Source organism: Ochotona princeps, chromosome 32 (assembly GCF_030435755.1).
Source record: "Ochotona princeps isolate mOchPri1 chromosome 32, mOchPri1.hap1, whole genome shotgun sequence".
In the NCBI taxonomy this organism is placed as follows: Eukaryota; Metazoa; Chordata; class Mammalia; order Lagomorpha; family Ochotonidae; genus Ochotona; species Ochotona princeps.
In genome coordinates this window covers 8,411,907-8,436,174 of record NC_080863.1, presented here as the reverse complement: position 1 = coordinate 8,436,174, position 24,268 = coordinate 8,411,907, and the positions used below count along the sequence as shown (strand labels likewise).

Genomic DNA, 24,268 nt, shown 5'->3' with positions numbered 1-24,268 from the left:
TGTGTGTGTGTGTGTATGTGTGTGCCGGGGGTCAGCGATGGGGGATGTGCCTTTGCGAGCTTCAGCTGCAACAGAGGGGTGCAGGGGGAAAAGAAGGGGCAAGGAGAGCTGCCCCCTTCCACACCCAGGGTCCAAAGGGAAGGAAGGAGGGGGGCCAGGCAAATAGGTAGGGAGGGAGGGGGCTGTGAGGCGGGTGCTCGGCGCTCCCCCGCCCTCCTTCCGGGTGCGGGGCTGCGGACTCTGGAAGTGGGGCCGCGGGGCTGAGGCGGAAGGCAGGGAGTTGCAGCGCGCGGCGCGGCGAGTGGCTCCCGTGCGCGTACCAGGCGGGGGAGGCGGGAGGACCGGGCGGGCGGAGGAGGGGTGAGGAGGAGTAGGAAGAGGAGGAGGGAGAGGGCGAGGGAGAAGAGGAGGAGGAGGAGGAAGAGGAGGGGGAGGCGGGGGAGAATGCCCGGAGCCGCCGCCGCTGCCGCCGCCGCCGCCGCGATGCTCCCGGCTCAGGAGGCCGCCAAGCTGTACCACACCAACTATGTGCGGAACTCGCGGGCCATCGGCGTGCTGTGGGCCATCTTCACCATCTGCTTTGCCATCGTCAACGTGGTGTGCTTCATCCAGCCCTACTGGATCGGCGACGGCGTGGACACCCCGCAAGCCGGCTATTTCGGGCTCTTCCACTACTGCATTGGCAACGGCTTCTCCCGGGAGCTGACCTGCCGGGGCAGCTTCACCGACTTCTCCACGCTGCCCTCTGGAGCCTTCAAAGCCGCCTCCTTCTTCATCGGCCTCTCCATGATGCTCATCATCGCCTGCATCGTCTGCTTCACCCTCTTCTTCTTCTGCAACACGGCCACAGTGTACAAGATCTGTGCCTGGATGCAGCTCACCTCCGGTGAGTGAGGGATGAGGGAGGGAGTGCGCGCTCCTGATGCCGCGCGCCACCGCCAGGGACCACCCCGGGGTGTCCCGGGGCCGGCCGGGGGGAAACGGGGGAGCTGGATCATGAGGACCCCTGCGAGGCTGGAACCCTGGGCAGGTGGGGAGCTCCCCACAGCCTGGTCACTCACGCCTCGCTCCCGGGCTTTCGGGAACCCCTGAAGTGCAGGAGGGCGCCCCGACCCCATACATACACGCACCCCTCCAGAGGACTTGCTGGAGGTTGGGCGGCTCTGGAGCCGAATCTGTTCACAACTGAACATGAGGGGAAGGAGAGAAGCTTAGGGGTTGACCCTGCGAGGTGAAAGAGGATTTGAAGAGGCTGTATGGTTGGAGCAGCCCCTCCTCTCCGCCCCTGGCTGGTTGGAATGGAGTGTTTACTCGCTTCACCTGGCTGGGGACTGGGTCGAAAATTATTTCTCTCGGTGCTGGCCAGATATCGACATCTGACCGTCCACCTATTAGATGAATAAATCCCAAGGTTGTTGTGGGGTTCACCCTTTAAAGAAAAAAAATGTAGCTTCAAATCTTCCCTCTCATTCCTCCAATGTCGTCGAGGCTTCGTTTTACCTTCTGGTCAAACAGCCAAAGGTCCTGCCGCTTCGGCTGTCAGCACAGAGGACTTGAGGCAGTGAAGGTCTCCCAACTCTTTGAGACCAGTGAGAGGGGAACGCCTGCTTTATTAGCGGCTCTGCTCGCTCTTTGCCTCTGGACCCTAGGTTGTTGCTAACTCGGCAATCTGGAAGTACTTTCTTTCCTTTTTTCCACCCCAGGAGCATCAAAGATACCTTTAACTCAGAGGGGATGGGAGGTACCTTTCCTGGTGTCTTTGAAGAATCCCGTAACAGGACTGACTTTTGTACTTCCTCTGATGCTGGGATGCCCCGCCTGCCAGCCGCCTTGGGTGCCCTGCTTTCCCCAGCCAAGAGTCCTTGAATTTCCTGGCACCTCGCTGTTTCCACATTGTTGAGGTCCCTTGTCAGCTTTGGGGAGGGTTGATCTGGGTATGGAGCAATAGCCACATTCCTCTTTTGTGCGTCATTTGACTCTTTAAAAGACGTCGGTTTCAAAATGTTGTCCTTTGTCCTATTCCTGGGAAGGTGTCTTTTCTGCAGAGTTGGGATTGGATCCCCCAGCTTACGTTGTAGGGTGATTAGGTCTGTCAAGGTGCTCACGGGGTTTGCAGAGGAAAGGCTTGGGGGAGACCAGACTTGCAAATCTTCAAGTGATTGTTTGGTCCTGAGAGGTGTCTTGGTTCATGTGCCAGTCAGTGGAGGGGTGCACACACTGTGTGGCCTGGGGCAGACGTGGGCAGCAGCAGAGATCACCCCTTATCCCTCCATGGCCCCCTTTCCCTTCCTCAACTCCCAGCTCCTACAAGAACTCTCTGGTTCTGTGTATGGTGTCATCCTTAATGGCAACTTTTATGAACCTTCCAAGGGCAGAATCACTTGGAGAATTGAAACACATTCGTACGTCCTGATTGTTTCTGACACTTAGCTCTGATGTGACTTTGAAGAGAACAAGGCATGCAGGTATCCGAGCAAAGAAATTGACCCTGCACAGCTAATTTTAATTTTTTTTCCAAGTTAAATGACCTATTTAGCCCAGTAATTTGAATGAGATTTTTTTTTAGAGGTCTGGAAGCAATTTGCAAGCGGGTTTTCAACATCTTACTATGAAACAATACTTTCTTCTTTTAAGATTTCACACTCTAAAAACAAGTTTTTTTTTAAAGGAAAGAGAAAAATTATCTTTTGGAATTACTAGCTTTGAAGTTAATACAAACTGCAATGGTTGCAGTGTTTTATTTTCTGCCTCCCCCCCTTTCTGGAATAGAGCACACACCAAAAAATCCCCCTTATTCTGGGCTAATGAGACATAATGTCATGTTTTCAGACATTGTATGCAAATATGTTATTCTGTTTTTCATGCCACACAGCATGACATGACAGCCTGTGTACAAAACAAGGTATAGAGACATTCACCTCATTTCAGAGAAGTCTAGACTCTAAGCTGGTGTACTTAAAAGTCCTTTATTTGCAATTTTTGTCCTTTTAATTCTTGGTAAACTCTTGAATGTGATTTTATTTATTGATGAAGTATACGTTGAAGGGAAGGATGGGTGATCACAAATGGATGAAATAAGCACCAAAGACAGTTATATTAAGAGGATTACTTTTTAAGGAATGGGATGTAGAGGACATTTCTGTAGAATGTCACATTCAACGTGCTTTTGAGGTCTATGTTTCGAAGGCTCTTGACCACTGACCAGGTACTTAATAGAATGTATGTGGTGTTTCTTTGAAAGCTTTATTTCTAGCCTGGAGGCTGTTTCTCTTTGATATTAGATTTGGCTTTTCATATTCATAGTTTGGTAAATAGGAAAGATAACAGTGTATCACTCGCTTTACTAGAGACTGTCTAATCCTTATTGAATTCAATGATTAACTTGCATTTTGGGGATTTAAGTGTTTAAGATGGTAACATCATAGGTTAGAGCCCAGAAGTCTATAGAATCTTGTATAGAATTATAGTAAGCTGATAAGACGGGCGACTTTCTTGAAGCCATCCCAACATTAAGAACTATTCTTTTTATGATCCTGAACAATGAAAATGATCTTACTGGATATGAAAATGGTGTTGCACATCTACCCAGAGGTGGGAACACCTACAATGAATGGTATGAGGATGAACACGTCGCCATCCACTTCTCCCTTTGGTCGGCTTCCATCACGTGGATCTAGGATGCACAGAACAGGGAGCTAATATGTCCTATCACCTCTGGAAAGGATGCTGAACTGATGGGCCATGTCCAATAGAACGGCCAAAGATGGAAGAAGAAAAAAACACAATCCACAAATAAGGTCAATCATGATCTACTGAAACACAGAACTTTCCCAACTTGCTGGGGGAGAGAAGAGACAGTTCTCTCTTCTTTGTGATTTCCCTAACACAAGGAAAAAGATCTGTAACTGATGAATCAGTGACTGAAGTCAAGCATGGGCTTTTTGCATAAATCAGCGTGGACAAGGAACTTTGCTTCTCTGGGACAACTTAATTCTCTTTGTATTTCCAGGTCCCTGTTTTCTTTAAAGGAATGTTTCTGAGTATCTTCTAAGTCTGCTCAGAGCCAAAACCCATAAAAATGCTGTGTTGGAGTCATTTTATTTTACTAACTCTAGGCCATCCATTTGAATTTTTTCCAGAAGCTCATGCATTATCTATCAAAGCCCAACATTTATTTATTTATTTATTTCTCTCTCTCTCTCTCTCTCTTGCGTGCGCGCGTCCTTTCTGTCTTTCCCTCTGTGTGAAGATACAGTTCCTCCCTTCTAGAAGATAAGACCACAAGACATTATCCTGGAAGAGGAAAGTAGTCCTGTTTGAACAGGAGATGCCAGTACCTTGGTCGTGAGCTTCCCAGTCTTGGGAACTGTGAGAGAGCAAATTTGTGTTGTTTTATTTTATTTTTTTTTAAAGACCCACTTTCAGGTACTGCCCGGTATCTTGTTGTTAGCAGGATAATGGTATCCAACATGGATGACTGGGGCAAAGGTAGGAGATAAGGAGCCATTAAGTGTCATCAGTGAAGAAGGAACACTGATTTAAGGTTGAATTTTCTTATTCTGGAGGGATAGAACAGAAGCAGATTGTATCTTCTCCCACCTCCTGGATTTCTCATCACTTGTCATTTCGATTGTACCAACAAGAAGGGCCTCTGACAACATCAGGCTTTGTGGCAAGCACAAAGGGTTGAACTTCTTAGTTTAGCTCAGTCTCCAAAACTTTTCCCACCGCATACCCCCATTTCAAGGTATCCTGCTTTTTCTTATATAAGTCGTTTTCTTATATAAGTGTTTGAAATTAGAGTGTTTGTGCATTTGTTGATTGATTTTCTCTTCAGTCCCCCTGGAATTTTCTAAGACTTTATTTCTCTTTATGTAGTTTAGAGATCAAGACATGAACAGCGATGTTAACAGAGGTGAGCTTGAAGCCTGGCTCACACACTGTGTGACCTGGGGCATTCATCTTTTTGTCTCTCTGTTGCCTATCTGTAAATAGGCTTGTATTCGATTGTACCAACCCCAGGCTGTTGATGGCAGGATTAAGTGAGCTAGTGTTTCTACCTATTTGTTGGCTGATAGTCTACAACCAGGATATGGATGTTGGGTATGACCTGCTACTATTGCCTTATTATTGTCATTGCTATATCATGGCACCAAGTAATATGTTAGACACATGGAAGGTATTTGATAATGAGTGGATAATGAATTCCATGAATGAAGATGAGATGAACGATGAATGCAGTGAAGCACAAAAGGAGAAAGAAGTCGACTTTAATTTCCCATGGGCCGTGGTAAGAAATGAAGGTCCCACGCTTTCATGGCCCTATTTGGTTTTTGGAATCAGCAGTAAGCACAGTGAACAAATTCCTCTGTATTCTTTGATGGCAATGGTTGTGACTTGGCAGTCTCATTTGTGACTAACTTTTTTTTTTCCCCAAAAAGGAGGCTTTTTATCATGTACAGTGAAGGATCTTTATCGTAACTCTGATCACATCTGAAACCTTGGCAGATGCTCACCTGCCATTTAATTTCTCATGGAAAAGGATTTGCATCCTACCAAACGGTGGTTTCGAGTAAGAAGCAAGAGATCCTGTGTTTGTGAATAGCGGGACCTGCTCAGGGTTGATTTTCACTGTGTACTTCTAGTTATCACGGAAGAGGTGTCCTTCCCAGGAATCCTGTTTCTTCTTATGAGATTCATCCTGGGGGAGCCTGCCAAGCTCTTCAAGTGGGGTGCTGTTCCTTATGGGGCCTGGGTTAGGATGCTTGTAGCAAGGACGAGCTGGAAAAACAAGTCCAAATGTACTCAGTGTTCAGGACAATCTGCGAGATGTGAAGAAATAATTTTTGCCTCAATGATCCATCTATCTATCTTTGAGTTATGGAATGACCCCAACGAGAGATTTCTCCTTGTTGGAATGTTGAAAATACTCTCCCAGGCATGGAGGGAAAAATGTGTATGGCTTCCGTGAGTGATTTTTATTTTCTAATTCTGTCCTTGTATATTGCATGCACTAGGAAACACACAGTTTTTTTTTTAATTAAGAAATCAGTCTTACAAAAAGCACATTTTTAATTTAGCCAGCCATAATTCCAAGAAAATGATTTGATATGGAAACTGTGACTGCAATGTGACAATAAACAAATTCCAAGAAATAAGTTAATGCAAACATCAGAACAAATGATCTTTATAATTTGAAATTTAAAGTGAACATCTGTGGAAAGTAATAGATCCCATGTAGCCCATCTGGTATATGTAGTTAGGAGTTTTGTTTATTTATTTTAGTACAAAGCTGCACATTTAACAAATCTTTCCATGTAAGATGTTAATAAGGTGCTTCTTTATTTTATAAATAAACAGGCAATACACTCAAAGCCTAACCAGAATGTGGGAGCAGATGCTTACCATGAAAACACCTGTTTGGTAATTGCTGCTTTTGTTTGGGGCAACGCTATGACCTAAAAGAGTCCAAGTAACCTGGCCAGTATATTCCACTTTCTGTATGTTCCTCAGGAGTCTTGCAAAGTGAGCAAAATTTGAGATGAGAAACGAAACAGTAGAGCGTATAGCTGGAGATGCAGCGTGTGGCTCAGCGCTCCTCTGTGTGTGGTGTGAGGAGACAAACAGTGGGGAGTGGAGTAGAGAGGACTGCAGCTCACATTGGCATGAAGCAAAGGACATCCTGGAAGCATTTTAATCCACAGGCTGCATAGCATGCTAACCAGCTTAGCTTTAAAGTGTGATTTCCAGAATATAGTTGAACTTTTGGAGGTCAATGCCAGCTTTAATTAATGTGAAATTTCCTTATCACAGCGAATCAATTGGGAGCTTTTTATTTGACATGGGGTGAGACCAAGAAACTGACCTTTGTTCTTACTAATAACCAGAAGATACTAATCATGACAGAGGCTTCTTCCTATAGCAAAAAGAAGACAAATTATTTGATGAGTGAAACAATGCTTTTTATGAAAAGTCAGTGGACCATTTCCAAAGAAAGGCGCTCTCTCCTCTAGCATCCTGAGGGTTCATGTAATTCACACCATCAGGAAGAGCATGAGCTCCCAAATGATAACCATGATTCTCTGATCACTGATTCACTGCTCAATGTGGCTGTTCCAGCTGCAGCTTGAGTTATTTTAACTGTAATCTCGGGTGTATTTCTCTCCTCTTTTGCTCAATACAACAGAAAAATGGGTGGCTTGCAAGAGGAATACAGGTCATTTCTTTTGACCGATAGAGACATGCATCATATCTGACAAGCACTGGACAACAAAAGAAGAAAGAAGAGCATTCTGGAATAGAGTGATTGGCACGGAATGGCCATGCGTGAGTCCTGATGTCTTTCCCAGCCTCATGAAATGCAGCAGGGTTAGACGCTACCTGTGTCTTTCCAACAGGAATATCTTAAAGGTTATCTTGAGTGGAGTTAGTCTTCCAATTGCATGAAATTTTGAGATTGTAATCTACCATGAGAAGGTTCACAGATCAGTAGCAATAATGAATGATTGGTAGCTGTACATTTCAAAAACAGAGACCTTAGCACTAAGGAAGATGTATATAACCTATGCAATCGAGAGAGTTCTTAATATTTTTTTTTTGCCTGTCAACAGTGGAAGATAGGAGCTTGAAGGGAATTCAATTTTAGGCTTGGGAGATAGTTCGTATTAGGGCCACTCATGGAAGCATCTGGGGACTTCTTTTGGAAAAAGCATGGTGAGGTGAGTGTTGTTCATCACGGCTCTGGGATGACCAGGAGCAAGGTGCTGGAAAATCAAGATGGGAAATATGTATCATAATTGACAGGAAGCTCACTACTTGAAAAACACATAACAGGCCTAGCCTGAAGAATGACAGGGACATGGGGGAGAGGCAACAAAAAAAAATGAAGTATGAATAGAAAATGAATAATGAAATTCAAGGCTCTGAAAGGCATAATGAATTTCATAACATCCAAGGCACGTTGAATTTGATGTCATCAATGGCTTCGGTATTGACACTGGAGGTGCAGGAACGTGGGATCCTTATGGTGCAATCGTATTAGGGAATCATATTAAGCTTTAAGATCCAGATATTCAAAGGGATAGGCAATCAGCTAGAAATACGGAGTGGGATTAAAGGAACTGTCATGAAGTTCAATGGAAAACATTCTGATAGATCCTCTTTGAAATCTAGCTACAGGTTGTTAAGCTAAATTGATTTCTGTATTGCCTTTATGGATAACGGGGGCTTAAAGTGAAAATCTGGAGAAATATATTTGTATTTTAAGAACAGGTATAGTTACAAAATGAAAGATTAAGTGGATTCATCTGATGTTAGATGATCAATAAAAAGTAATATTGTGAATCTGTGTGATGCTAAATTTGCTTAAGGGATCCTCTACATTTTAACTTGTTGACTGAGCAAGGCATGGCATAGACCACCTGGTATGCTATGAAGACTTTTATACAGAAGGAATGCTGTACTATAAAGTTAAAAACTCTACATAGTGACGTTTTAGTGCTCACTATACCAGTTGATAAGTAATGATCAACATTGGAACTTGAAATGGTAGAAAATATAGATGCAATGAAGATTCTAAGAGATTTATGAAACTTTTTTTTCTAAAATTATTTATATACTTGCATATTGGGGGGGAGACTATGCAATGTAAAAGATGTTACTTTCTGTAGGATGGGAGAATGACACCATTCTGGAAAAAAGATGGTGCAGTATGAATTTAGAAAAAGAACCTCCTTGGAAATTTGTGCAATAATTAGACTCATGATTAGGCAGTTTTGTATTTGTAGGTAGAGTATGAAAAATACACTTAACATAAGCAATCTGAGGTATTTTTCATTGATTTTCTCTCTTGCCTCCATTTACAAGTTTTAATGCTAAAGTATCCCACTTAAATTATGGGTTGATTGAATTAGGATTGTTTTTCTGTGTGTGATTTGATGACCTTCTGTGCTATACAATATGACACGTTTCATTTCTGAGTAACAACTTAGCTAAACAAAACAAAACATTTGAATGAATGTACTTAACTTGGTGCCAAATAGACATAGGCTTTAAGAAGTTGGAGAAATATTAAAATCGATTTTACATAGTCTCCCTTTTTCCAGAGAAATGATAATGGTAACTACCAACTACTGAGCCACTACATTTGCAAAAAGCTTTAGCTAACATGTTATCGTGGGGGGGAGAAGCTGTTAATTACAGAGGAAATCATAGTCTGAATGTTAACAAAATTTCCTCTTATGTGCATTTGTGTGTACTGTGTGTGTGTGTGACAATGTTCCTCTCATCACATCTTTTTCATTTCTCTAACCCAGAGCCAGAAAATTTCCCCTACATTACCCCTTGATTACGCCTCTGATAGCATTGCCATCCAGGCTGTACATGTGAGACAAGAGGAATGTTGGTATTGCTGCCTCTTTGTTGGTATTGCTGCCTCCCTGTCCTGCATCCACAGAGGCTGTTTCAGAGAAGGTGCCCGTAGACGTAGGCATTTGGCAGCTTTTAGAGACGCAAGGTTGAGGAAGGGGAGCAGTGTGTGGTTGGAAGAAAGGCCTCTTGAACTGGCACCCTATTTTCTTCAAATGACTCGACAGTTTATGTGGCTACCCTTGGCTTTTTAACTTCATTTTTCTAAAGCGTATATCATTTTACTGCAAGTAGGGAAACATAATTACAAGTTATAAGCATTGAAAATATAGTATCTGCTAGGTAAGATTGTTGTCTATTGTACCAAGAGAATAAAGGGCAGATAAGCTATCAGAAACAGGGTAAAGTTAAAGCAGGGAGAAAATAGAGAATGATCATAGAAAACAACTAGGTATCTGGCGTTAAACTCCTGCACTTGAATGAGACTTTAGAAATATCTGTAGTCTGTATTCTTAGTGTTCTTGAACCAATGCACACAAAGCACTTCAAAGTGAGCCTAGCATGGAACAGCTGCTGAAAAAAATATTAGCTACAGTTTCTGCCACTACCACCACCATTACTACTACCCGAAAAAGATGAGGACTAGAAACCTGGAAAGAGAAATTGAATTTACCGTATATAACCTAGTGAAAGAAAAGTTAGTAGCATACATTGCTTATGCCAGACCTACCAGTCTTGAGTGCCTTTTATAAACTGTACAGAGTAGTGAAAAAAATACATGATGATTCCTGTAATGGCTTTGGTACATTCTTAACAAAATCCCATCTTTGGTCGAAGGGTTTTGTTTTGTGCTAATAGGTCTTGCCCTTCCATTTTATTTGTCTGGGGTGAGCAGGAATAGGTTTTGGAGATCATTTTTGAACTTTTTTATAATGTCAACTGAATCCACCCAAGGACCAGACCATTTGAGAATTCTGTCAAGACCCGGACACTTAGGCATTCTTATAAAACTCTGCCAAATGACAGAGAAATATCAGAAATTACTCAAAGGATCCCCTTTTCACAACTATCTAAAGCCAAACTGACTATTCTCAGTCTCCAATAACATGTAGCAGGAGCTTTGCAGAAGCGGCGTTTTTATCTGTGTTATTGTAAGCATACCCATAACACACTGGAAAATGGTTTTCTTGCTAGACTGTGTCTTTGCGTATTGATATGTTTCCTAAGCAGAGAATGCAGTGATTTAAAATTATGCTCTAAGAAAGATTGTGTGGCTTTCTTTTTCATTCTTGCTTTCATCTTGGTATTTTATTTGTTTCATCTTGGTATTTTTTTCTTGTGGTATTTTTGTTTCTTTATGTTTGCCATTGTATTGATCTATGGGTATAGTGTTTCAAAAGACGTTTTTAAAAGGCCCAACATCATTTCTTTTTAACATTTTCATTATAGGCTGAGTGTCATCAATGCATTGTTTCTTAGAAAATTAAAATATCAGTGTGCCTTGAGTCGAGGCACAGGTTGAGTAAATGAACATTCATTTGCTCACACAGTTCCAGGCTCCTTCTGTGGTGCCTATCTGGAGTTGACGGGAATAAGAGAACTTGAACCATAGGCACCCTTGACCATACTTCCTGGTCTACAGACACTGGGGAACATTGCTGAGCCATCCAGTAGGTCATCGTGTTCTTTCAGACCCTCCGGTCTTTGGGGAAGGGCTCTCCAGGAAGACGAGCCTATAACCTCTACTGAAGACCCCTCCACTGGCAGTGGGATTGGCTCTAGAGGGAGCTCCAACCCCGTGGACTTGTGTTTCTCAGAGCTTTGCAGGGTCAAGTCCAGATTTTGTTTTTGACCCTAGCACTACTTGTAAGGTAACATTTTAGGGAACTAAAGGTGGAGAATGAACTATGAAGGCTGAGAAGAAGGATTGGGAGAAGGAAAACCTTCTTTACCTACAAGCAAAAAGCTGCCTCTCCCAGAAGCGTTATATGCTTGTGCCCTGAGACAAAGTTCTGTGAAGTATCCCGCGCAGTTTGATCGTTAAGAAACTGCGATGATATGCCGTGGCTTGCAGTTTTTGGAGGACTCATTAATGGGGTCTTTCCCCTGTAGGACATTGTGGTTATTGTTTCTTGGCCTGGAGGTGGACAACTGGGGAAACCTTGGAGGAGTTACCGCAGCATGCAGATGTTGCAAGAAATAAAACCTGCTAGAATCTAGATGGTCCCTTGGTCTTACAGGCTGCAGACATTACGGGCGTGTCTCTCTTAGTCAGCTGTAACACATTTTTGAGAATTTAAAAGAGTTGGAAATGCCATTTCCTGGGAAACTTTAGGGACTAAAGAGGCATTACAGATAATGTTCGATCTAATTCAGAACATAGACTCCACATTCATAGGCAAATTGTGCGTCACATAATCTGAATGAAAAACCTGGGCACTTAATTCAACCAGCTGTCTCCTAAAACTACATCCCTTAAACAAGAGAAAAGAAAAAAACAAAGAAGCCAAATGAGTTTCTGCCTTGCTCACGTATAGCAGTTCCTGCTAGTGTGCTGTCACTCGAAGGACATAGAAACCATTCTCCTCTCCTCTCCTCTCCTCTCCTCTCCTCTCCTCTCCTCTCCTCTCCTCCCCTCTTCCCTCCTCTTCTCTCTTTTCTTTTCTCTCTATCTTCTTTTCTCTCCTTTCCCCCCTCTCTCTCCCTCTCCTCCCTGAGACCTGATTCCTGTTTCATGTCTTCAGGAAAGCTCTGCAGTGGGGAGCTTTCATAAAGCAGTCTCTCCTGAGCAATATTGAGTCTTATTCCCATCTTATCCTCATCCACCTGAGAGCATTCCTTTCCATCCTCAACAAAGCACCTGCTTATTAGATCCACTATCGTATTCTAGCTACACCTCTTAATAAATTGCTGTGCCTGACCAGGCCACGTAGGAAATGTCGAATTGTACTGATAAAGCAATTCCACATGGCACATTAGCATTGCTGTGGGATAACTTAGGCTTTTTTTCTTTTGACTGAATTTAATGTGAATAAAGAGAATTACTGCAATCGGTGTGTACTTATCTATCCTTTGCTTACTCACTGAAGAAGTGATTTCTTCTTGAATAAAGGTCTCCAAAAATCAACCCCGTGATGCTGAGAATGCTCTATAAACACTGAAATTGTCATTGAGAGAGATTCAGGGGATGGAGTGGGTCTCACATACGTTTCTTTCTGTTCAAGTGTCACAGACAGGGGCAGGGCGTTTGGATTTCGTCTCTCAGTGTGTTAAAGCATTAGAGTAGACTCTAGGAACGTGACTTGAATGAAGTGACGCTCCAGCATGTACAACAAGGAGGTCATTTAAGTTGCTGTTGCACTGATGTCATTTAGCTTAGCAACCATTTTGGTTTTTCACTTACAAATGATTCACTGTTTTAGTGTATCTGCTACTATTATCCTCATGAGTTACATCAACCTTTGGCAAACTAATATGCCCTTATTTGCACATTTTATGATCTTATCTTTAATATTATATGATGTTTTTCCCAGTCTTGCTTTTTTGTGTTTATGTTTTACTATTATATGTTTAAATCACAAACTCTCCAAATAATTTTCTTTTACGGGAATTTTTTTTTCATATATCAGGCAACTATTTGCTTTGTGATCTATTTTAAAAATAACTTTATCTTAATAAAAATTTTGCTTTTTAAAAAAAGATCCATTTAGGGTTTTTTTTCATTTTTTTTATTTATTATTTTTAATTCATTAATTACATTGTATTATGTGACACAGTTTCATAGGTACTTGGGTTCTCCCCACCCCTCCCCAAACCCTCCCACCATGGTGGATTCCTCCACCTTGTTGCATAACCACAGCTCAAGTTCAGTTGAGATTCCCCCATTGCAAGCGTATACCAAACATAGAGTCTAGCATCTTATTGTCCAGTAGGGTTTTTTTTTTTTGAAAGGTAGAAATTACAGAGTGAGTGAGGAGAGACACAGAGGGGGGTCTAATCATTCATTCACTCTCTCAAGGGCTGTAATGGTCAGGAGTGAACCAGGCTGGAGTGAGAAGCCAGAAGTTTCTTCTGGATCTCCCAGCTGGTGGTGGGGGACCAAGCATTTGGGCCGTCCTCCACTGCTTTCCCAAGCACATTGCGAGGGAACTGGACCAGAAGCGGAGCAGCCAGGATTTGAACCGGTGATGCTGGCACTGGATGCACTGGCTTGCCTTCTGCTATGCCGCAATACTTGCTCCTACTTTTATTTTTTTAAGAAATAATTTGAGATGCATTTTCTACCTGGTTTTCGAATGTCAGTTCTTCTTTGGCATGCAGTGAATTTTAAGTATTAAAAAATGTGAGCTTATCATTTGCAAAGAAAATAAGGGAAATGTAGATTTAAAAGGACAAACCTACCTTTGCAAACTGACTCATGATTCAATTTTTAAAAGCCCCGAATGTTTTACAAATGTAGTTAGAAACTATAAAATATTCTTACACAGAAACATCAGGTTCTAACAGTTTTATAATATAATTCCATTAAACATTCAACGAGTGGCATTCCAATCAGGCACAGACTTTCAAAACAGAGAAAAGGAATTTCTCCACTTTTGTGAGTTTTACTTAACTCTAATACCCAAACTGGCAAAACCAGTATGAAAAAAATGACTCACAGTACTCATGACAATAATTTTGAAACTTATGAACGGATGGTTAGAGACAGAGTCTCACAGTACTTATTAACTTGGTTTTCTTTTTCTTATTAACTTGGTTTCCTTTTAGGAATTTTTAACTTGTCTAGAGCCACTTAGTGAAAAAGCAAGGCTCTCCCTGGCTCTCCTAGCTCCTGATTGCTCCCCTTCATCTTGGTTTGTTTGGAAATTACAAGTTCTCACCCTTGATCCTGAGGTGTACTGTTCTATCTGTACAGGTTCTTGTTTAAACAAACAAACAAAAAGACTTTCTCTTTTGTTTTCCAATATTTTTTGTTCAAGAAATGAATATTCTGCTGTAGGCTTCTTTCTCCTTTCAGTAGGTATTTATTCATCCAGTTTTTAAAGATTCTGAGTCTCCCGCCTGTGTGATGGGAGCCCCAATCAACTGGGCCTTCATCATATTTCCAGAAGTATGAGCAGGAAGTTGGATTGAAACCAGAGGAGCTGGGACTCAAGTTGGTGTTCTAATAGAGGATGCTGATGCTGCAAGCAGTGGCTTAATGTGCTGTGCCACAACACTGGCTGTCATGTATTCATTTTAAAGATTTATTTATGTTTAAGGCAGAATTTTAGCGACAAAAGAGGGGAGAGAGAGAGGAGAGGTCCTCCATCTGATGGTTCGCTCCCCAAATGGTCACAGAGCCCAGAGATAAGCTGGTCCGAAGCCAAGAGCCAAGAATGGTTTTCCGGTCTCCCACATGGGTGCAAAGGCCGCAAGGACTTGTGTCCTCCATCACTGACCTCCTACGCCATTAGCAGGTTGCTGGATGGGAAATGGAGCCGCTGAGACTTGAACCTGTGCCAGGATGGGATGCTAGAACTGCAATTGGCAGCTTAACCTGACACACCATGCCACTGACGCTTAGTTTTTAATCTTTCAAATGCTTCGGTGCAGCATGAGGCTGTGACCATCCATCTCTGCAGCTCTGTGTACTTGGGATCTGTTGTTACACCAAGGACACATCAGTCCTATTTCCTGTGCCCGCTGCCTGCTGACATACACCCAAATGGCCCTAGCCTTCTATTCCACGGCATAACCCTGCAGTGAGCCTCTGGTGCCCTCCCCACGGTGCATCTGCCTGGATTGTTTAGGAGTTGCTCTAACTTGGTCAATCATTTGCTGCCTGCTAGTTGGGCTACTGTGCTCCACGTGTCCACCAACAGTGCAGGCTGCTCTGCCTCCTCTTCCTCCTCTCTGGAAAATCCACATTTTTCATCTTTCTATTTTGGCCCAGTCCGGTTGTGTAAAGGGAGAACTCACTGGGTGAAGCTGCATTTCTCTAAATGATTACTGTTTTCTTTTTTGTTTTCTTCTTTTTAAAATTAGCTTTTCATAGGCTTGTTATTTGAATTTTTAAAAATTTTATTTTTATTGCAAAGTCAGATATTCAGAGAGGACAAGAACAGAGAGGAAGATCTTCCATCCCATGATTCACTCTGCAAATGACCACAAGGGCCGATTCTGTGCCAATCCGAAGCAGGAGCCAGGTACTTCCTCCAAGTCTCGCATGCAGGTGCAGGAACTCAAGGCTTTGGGCTGTCCTCGATTGCTTTCCCAGGCCACAAGCAGGGAGCTGGATGGGAAGCGGGGCTGCCGGGATTAGAACTGGTGCCCGTATGGGATCCTGGTGTGTTCAAGGCGAGGACTTTAGCCACTACGCCACCACACTGGGCCCACAAAGTTTTTAACCATTAAAGTAACATTTAGCCACTAGCTACAAATGTACTTTCATTTAACAAAAGAAATAGCTATACTTCTTAATAGTTTTTTATAAAAGATTTGTTCGTTTATTCTTTTGAAAATTAGAATTACAGAGAGGGAGAGAGACAGAGAGATCTTCTATCCATTGGTCCACTCCCCAGATATCCCACAATATCCAGGGCTGGGTCAGACCAAAACCAGGAACTTAATTGGGTCTCTCCTGTGTGAGTGTAGGGACCTGAGCACTCAAACCATCCTCCACTGCTTTCCAAGTACATTAGCAAGCAGCTGGGTTGGAAGTGGGGCAGCTGGGACTCACCTATATAGGATGCTAGCACAACAGGTACAGCTTAGCCAGCCATGTCACAACGCTGGCTGCATATTTCTATTTTTTGCAAAATTCCAGATATGCTTGATTATTGCTTCTCACATTGAACCTGAAGCCTCTCTCTAATTTCTACTGATTCAGTAGAATGCTGCTCTTTGTGGCCACATAAAATATGTTTGAGCTGTCTTTGAGCGGGCATTTCGATGAGTCTTCGGTTACAGTGTTTAAATTTCCCTTCCTTCGTAGTGCTTTTCTTTCTGTTCTTTAATGTCCCAGTTTCCTTCAATCACACCTCATGTGACACAGTTCCCTCTTTTATCTCTCTATCTGCCTATGTGTCCCTTACCCAGGGCACTGGAAGCAGCTTAGTTCTTCACACGCACACACACACACACACACAAACACTCCTCTGACTTGAAATGAACTCTAAGTACTTACATTTAGGACTTGCTTGGCCATTGCTTATTTTCAGGTCATTCATCTTTTGATATTTAACAGATATCCATAATATGTTCGTATTTTTTAAAAAGTATAATCAGACATGCCTCTACTTTTTAACAATTACAAAGCAGGGATATCACGTTTATAAAAAACAGAATCAATTAAATAAAATTAAAATCCTTCCCCCCATCTTTTCATGCTAGGAAATAACTAGCATGCTGTAAAGGATTGGGTGTATTTCATGGACTTGAGATGAATGATAAAATCTCTTTATTAGCATCTCTCCAAGTACAATTTATAACACAATCTTTGAATCTTTTGATAACCTGACAGAAAGATTAGTATGTTTTATTGCAAAGGCAAAGCCAGCACAGGCTCTCATTTTGATAGTAAATATCTGATCTGGGAAAGATACATTATCATCTTGATATTATTGACATAATACGTTACACACATTTCCCCCAAAAGAAGAGACAATGATACATGTTATGATAGACATTAATAACAAAGGCAGTGTGAAAGATGGTGGTACAAAAATAGCAACAGTAAAATGAACATACTTGGATGCAGGGTTTTTAGGACTTTTTTTTAAGAAGGACACAGACTGTAACAAAGGAATTATAGCCATGCATGCTTGGGGTGGGGTGGTGGTGTAATAGGCTGATGCTGTCACATTGCCAGCATTATATAAGGAGGTTGGTTCGTGTCCTGGCTACTCCACTTCCAATCCAGCTCCCTGTTAATGACCTGGGAAAGCAGTGGAGGATGATGGTCCAAGTCTTTGGAGCTCTGCACCCATGTGGGAGACCTGGAAGAAGCTCCTGTGTCCCCTGCCTTCTGATCAACACAGCTCTGGCTGCTGTGGCCATTTGGGGAGTGAATTAGCAAATGGGAAATTCTCTCTGTGTCTCTCCTTCTTTCTATACATCTTCCTTTTCAAAAACAAAACTATGTTTGCTTGACATAGTCACATCTCATGATTTGCTCAGCTCAGGGAAGCTGAGAAGAAAGGAACAGAACCCAGACTCTTGTCTTGGTTTCTTTTACTCGTCTCTGTTGATCACTGTTTGCTCTTGGCCATATAATTCCAGGCAGAGACAATAACCTTCACATTTAAATTATACAAAGTACCTGTTTGACAAACATATGGAAAGGAACGGGCAAGGCTCTGGGAGGAAATATGGGCTCAGGGGCACCCTCATGCATCCTTTCCTTGTCCCATCATGTGCTGACATGCCAGAGCAATCGATTTAAACGGAGACCCTAGCTCCTACAGAGTTCAAGTATTTCCTCTCCATTTTAACAGAGCTTGAAATAGGAGGAAGTTGGGAGGTGGTGAGACAGGCAGAGAATGATTAAAAGGAAAAAATGAGGCAGGTCTAGTATTAGAAGAATAAGGATGCTCTTTGTGCCTTTCGTTTCCTCCAACGGACACTACGCTTGTGTGAGATGAAATTCCTACAAATGATGGAAGGCACATTGCACCACAAACAATGAAAGTCAAGGACAGAGTGTGCTCTGTAGCCCAAGAGTGACACAGTGTATCATAGGCATTCAAAGGGAAGCACGCATATTGATTGTGGATTTGGGATGAACAACCGAACAGACAGCTTTTGAGGTGAACTTGAAAGGATGAATTGGATCTCCCACAGGTCCAGAAGAGCAGAAGGGAAACATGCGTGGCTGTTCTTCCTGCAGAGGGCAGTCTTGGGTGGTGCTATGCTCACAGACATTGCCTTCTGGACCTAAGAGCTAAGTAATCAAGACATCCACGTTCATGCTCCATGGGTCTCGCAACATTCCAAAGATGACTCAGGAAGTCAGTGACATGGCTTTGCTTGCTGACACGTCATGTGTTGTGTGGGAAGCCAGCTCCCAGGCCAGCAGTGTGGCCTCAGGATACGGACACAATTAGGCTTCTTCCTCTTCATGGCAACTAACGGTGTAGCATCTCGGCAATGACCCTCTTAAACATCAATATAAGAAGGAGTATCGTGGACCCAGCGTGGTGGCGTAGTGTCTAAAGTCCTCGCCTTGCATGTGCCCGGGATCCCATATGGGCGCTAGTTCTAATCCCGGCAGCCCTGCTTCCCATCCAGCTCCCTGCTTGTGGCCTGGGAAAGCAGTCAAGGATGGTCCAAAGCCTTGGATTCCTGCACCCGCATGGAAGACCAGAAGAGGATCTGGGCTCCTGGCTTTGGATTGGCTCAGCTTCAGCCATTGCAGCCACTTGGGGAGTGATTCCAACTGAGACAATGAGAAGGTCCTGGAACTGAGTACTTGTGGTGGCCACACAAGCTGCAGGCTTAAAAATTTTGGTTATGTATATCTTATGTTACATATATTTTTGGCACAATAAAGACAAAGTTTTTATTGGGCTGCAATTGACCTGAACTGGAGCACACTTTGGCAGGGTGTAATTGAAGAGTGGCAAATGTGGTTTTTCGTTGTTTGTTTGTTTGTTTGTTTTTTGCTTTGGCAAGGGATTGAACTGTTTCTTGAGAAATATCATCCTTAGTTCTCTCTCCAATGTTCAGGCTTGTTGATTTTTTAAAGATTTATTTATTTTCATTTGAAAGGTAGATTTTATATAGAGAGGGGAGACAATGAGAGACACACAGAGAGAGAGAGAGAGATCTTTCATCCTGTGGTTCACTCCCCAAATGGTTGCACTGGCCAGAGCTGGGCTGATCTAAAGCTGGGAGCCAGGAGCTTCTTCCTGGTTTCCCACGTGGGTGCAGGGATCCATCTTCTAGGCTATAAGCAGAGAGCTAACTGAAAGTGGAGCAGCCGGGACATGAACTGGCACCTGTATGGGATGCAGGTAGTAGCATTCAGAGGATTAGTCTACTACACCACCTCACCAGTTTCGAAGCCTGTAGTTCTAAATGTCAAACTAGGATGCAGGCAGGCTCAACTTAGAAACCCAAAGTGTTACTGAGCAGTAGAGATAACACAGTATTGACTGACTTGCTCAGTGCCAGTAATGGAGGTCTTCATGTGCAAGAAGTTTTGACTAGAGAGCACCCATGGGGAAGGCGATGCTGAATCTACAATTGTCAGAAAGGAAAGATATAGTTGAGATTTCATTGAACTGTTGTACTTGGATTCCTGGGAATATTTTTTAGCTCTGGCTCTTTTCTTCCCAATAAATTCTTTTCCGTCCTGCTCTTTATTGAGAACTGTGATGTGCGGATCTTTTCCTCTGGGTAAAGCATAAGCTCTTGCTCTGTGTATGGTGGATGTCAGTATAATGGTCCTTTTGCGATGGTGACAGCCTGGAAAAATATTTCTCAACTGTGTTGCTGCTGATAGATACAGATGAATTCCCAACCAGAGTTACGGATCACTGAGAAAATAGGCCTGTCCCAGAGCCGCTGAATAGACGGTGTCTCCCTCTGGGAGGGGCTTCTTGAGTGGATGTGCCGAGCTACACAAACAGGACCAGCCTGCAGTGCCCCCGCCACGCCCACACTTCCTCCATCAGCATAGTCTGTGCTTCATGCCTTCACCACTGAGCTTTGGGGGAACAGCCTCAGCTTTTCCCAGGGCAATATTAATGTATTAGAAGCCACAGAGGAGGAAATTACTGCCTGGTCTAAGTGGGGACTTTGGACATCTGAAAGAACGTCCAGATGGTCCAAAGTCAGGCTTGGTTTATGTGATTTTGCAAGTTAAAAATAAAATTGCAGAATTATGCCTATCATCATAGATGCCATGTTAGCTGATTTCAGTCTTTAAAGGACATATTTTAGATTAGTTTTTTTGGGAGTGGGAGTTTTCTCAATGCACATGATTCAATAAATGTATCAAACAATTTGATGTAGTTCTTTTCACTAACATCTCTTAGAACTCATACTCTAGGGCGTCCTTGACTGACTCTGCGCCCCCGCCCCAACCCTGCACAGAGGGAACCATGAGCAACTTTAATCTTCAAGGGAGGAGCATTTTTCCACAACTGTATTCCTCAGTGTGTTCCAATGGTTAGATTTCACCATGCAGGTCTGCTTATCTCTTGGGAATACCTATTAAAAGATAACTACTCATGAATGTGAAATGGTATGCTGCCTAAGAGATCCTACACACTCCAGCTACATGCTTAACTTTTTTTTAAAGATTTAATCATTTTCATTGGAAAAGCATATATACAGAGAGGGGGAGAGACAGAGAGGAAGTTCTTCCGTCCGATGATTCACTCCCCAAGTGGCCGCAATGGCTAGAGCTGAGCCAGTCCAAAGCCAGGAGCCTGGATCCTTATCTTTTGAACTCATCCACCAAAAATCATAGGTGTGTGGGAGGTACCTTATGATATCTTGGTATATGTATAATTGTGAAATATTCAAGTCAGGGTAAACAAATCCAACTCCTTACATATATGCCATCTTTTTTGGGTAAAAAGGTAAAAAAAAAAATCCTCTCTTCTACTTTGTTGTTCTTTCAAAATATAGCTCATTATTGTTGTGTGTAGTCATCCTCACGGACTTCCGTTCTTATTGAACCATACTGTTTCATGGGCACTTAAGCAGGCGCCCTCATGTATACCTTTCCAGGGACTGTGTTTTAGTGCTCAAAGGGAAGAGTTGGATATTTGTCAGAGACTGAAATGCCCATTAAGTGTGGTCCAAAATACTTCTCTGAGTCTTTCCCGACAAAGTCCTCCAACCCCTGCTTCTGAGTCATAGCAGCATTCTCCCCTGTTTAATCTGTTGGGAAAATAACATTGTTTCTATTGTTGCCAGAGCCTTCCAGCAGGGTTTATTGATTTTTGAAAATTATGTATTTATTTTATGATACTATTCCATAGGTTCTGGGATCCTCCTCACCCCACTGCTTTCCCGTATATATCATTACAATAGTACAGTCCTTCAAAAATGACCATAAGTCCATCATTGTGCTATTTAAGTATATCCTGACATTGTAGGTGTAGACAATGGCAGAGAGTCCAGCCTCCTACTGTCAAGATAGATTCAATAGTTTCACTGGCAGTCCATCTTTGATTTGGAGGTAGAGGTGCATACTGCACTTTATCTTCACATTTCAATTATACAGTTCCTCTGTATGACTGCATGTAGATGCGTGTTTAACTATATATTTATTGATCTTGTATTTTGCATGAAGGTTTCCTAATGTCAGAAAGAAATTTTGATGTTTATAGAGTGCTAATGATTTGGGGCATTTCTTTAACCTATGGTAGTCTGAAGGACCTAGAATGACCGTTGTACCTTGTGAAGGTACACTCTAAATAGCATCTGGAAAATCTCTCCTGATGAATCTTTTTTTCCCCTGATGAATCTTAATAAAGAAGCTTTAATTTTAAAATTGCTTTTCAACCTTTCTATCCAGGAAAGGGTTAGTAAGTGTCAGGCCTTGACTTCAGATCCAGGTCTACCTAACTACGAAGTTCATGCTGTTTCCTCCATGTGATGCGAGAATAAATCATCTTGCCCCTGTCAGTGGCTTTTAGGATCACAGATAGTTTCTGATGGATCATGTTGGGATCATGGGAGTTGACAGTTTCTGCTGCCACAACAGTTGGGAGCCCAAATCTCAATCATTTAATCCCCATTTACTTATTCCTTCACTTGAATGTGTGGGTGACAAGGTGTCTCTGTGTTGATGTGACCTTGATTGAGAGTCTAAGCTGATAGGGTACAGTGGTGTAGGTTAAGGCAAGCAGAACACCTTGGCCTAGGCTCTCAGGGTTGTGTAGTTGTACCCTGAATTCATATGGACACTTCCTTAAACCATGCCGCACAAATGCCTCACTTCACTCACACTAATCCAGTCCTTCTCTGCGTCAAATAGGCAAGGACCTAGCGAAACAGCCTCTGAAAGCTTTCATCCTGGCTGGCTTGCTGTTTCTGCTCACGTTTCTTGGAGAAAGCAGGGAAAATACTGGATATTGGTGAATAATAGAGTCTTTCAGAGTACATTTTATTCCATTTGTTTTTAGAAGCCCACCTCTTTTTCTCATTTAATAGGTAAACGAGTGTGAGTGATTAAGTAGATCATCGTGTCTTGGAATATATTTAACTCTCATGTTGACTTTCTCATGCGGTTTCATGAAAATTCAGAGTGACCAGGCTTGCTTCTTAGGAGCAGTGTGGCAAGGAGGGTTCTCTGTATAGGCTCACACCCTGTCATCAGCTGTCCAAAGTGAAGCTTGAGCGTTCACCTTTTCCCGGCTGGCCTGAAGGACAGTGGACACCAGTAGTACCTCTAGACTTCACCTTGAACATGTAACAAGAGAAACAGGATGAAAATATCACAGCAGGGTGCTGGTGATGTTGGGAGGAGGGACTTGTGTTTAGGTGATTGTCTTTTTCTGTATGTGTATCAGAAATATGTTGTCACTGCTTAGATTTTCACAGTAAGCTAAAAACACACCGTGGTAAATGCAAGAGAAACATTAACCACCGATACACACACACACACACACACACACACACACACAACAGAGGCAATTGGAGAAAAAAAATGACTTTGATCAAAGAATATTAATGCTGATGGTAGATGTAGATTTTCAGGTTTACTCCGTTAGACCTAATAATCTAATTACCCATGGTGACTGGCAGATATTGGAACTTATGGACATCCATTTTGCAAGCCCAGAGAACCCAGATTTCCAACCACAATTCTATTCATGATTGAAGGGCAATTTCTACAGGTAGAGAATAGTGTGGTTGAGTCAGGTTTAGAATTATGTGTTGGGGAAAAGGACAGACTGTTAGGACGATGGGAATTGATTTTTGGTACCGATCTGTAGTATCCTTGTATGCCCATTTTGTACATGTCTGCCTGAAGAGTGTAGTCAGGGTCTGGACAGTCAACTTAGCTTTTCTCACTTGTCATATGAAGCTCCCAGCTTTGACTTTGTTGATGAAAATAAAGGAAGGCACCATAAACTCAGGAAGAAAGCAGAATGGAGAGATTTCCTTTTGGGGGCTGGAAGAAACCTTAATGTATTTGTACTAGACAGAGAGAAGGAGTCAACTGAGGGCGATGCTGTAGGTGCAGGAGAGAAAGGGTTTCCATGTTAGCCAGGTTGTGAAAGAGGCAGAGGAGCTAACAGCAGCAATTAGTGTGGAAGACCCTGAAACGGGGGATGCTTTATCAAGAACGCTGGGATGAGGACATGGTGGGTGCAAAAGTTAAGTGACTGTAAGATTCATTTCATTTATTTATGGGGGAAGCTTCCTGCTCTCATGCTAGCACACAATCCTATCCTCCCACGTGAATTCCCATTTTATGGCCATGTCTTTGACCGCATTCCAGATGAGGAGTAGTTTCTAGAGACTGGGTAAACAGAATGTGGAGGAGAAGGACACAGAACTGAGAACCCAGCTAGGTTGGATTAGCGATGAAAGGAAAGCCCGTATAAGGATTGCTGAATGTTGAAAGATATCCGGGAAAGCAAAACAAAATCAATCACACAGCTAGCATTGACTAATGTGGTAGGTTTTTCTTTTCCCATTTGCTTGCCAACTGTGGCTGGTTGTTAATTACATATTTATGATAATGTTGCATAGCTTTCTTGCGAATGTCCTGGAGCATGTGTTCCATTAATGATGACTGAACTGCTCGGGGCCCAATTCTTGCATTATCCCACTATTAAGTTGTAACTGAAAAGGATTTTAAGTTTGCTAGGGAATTGTGGATTAATTATATTGAGGGGTATATTTAGCAGTAAAACTTAAAAACAAAAGAAGCATATTTAATTTATGGAGAAGT

General features: G+C 42.6%; 1 protein-coding gene across 4 annotated transcripts in view; it reads left to right on the top strand.

Annotated features, from left to right (window-relative positions):
- The first annotated feature begins 210 nt into the window (after positions 1-210).
- LHFPL3 (LHFPL tetraspan subfamily member 3) overlaps positions 211-24,268 on the top strand; it is a 259,878-nt gene continuing 235,820 nt past the window's right edge. Inside the window, exon 1 of one of the 4 annotated variants that reach the window (XM_058657572.1) lies at positions 211-886. In XM_058657572.1, coding sequence (XP_058513555.1) covers positions 445-886 — 442 coding nt within the window. In that variant the 5' untranslated portion in view covers positions 211-444. The remainder of the gene's footprint in view (positions 887-24,268) is intronic. The other 3 variants (XM_058657575.1, XM_058657574.1, XM_058657573.1) reach the window with 3 other exon arrangements.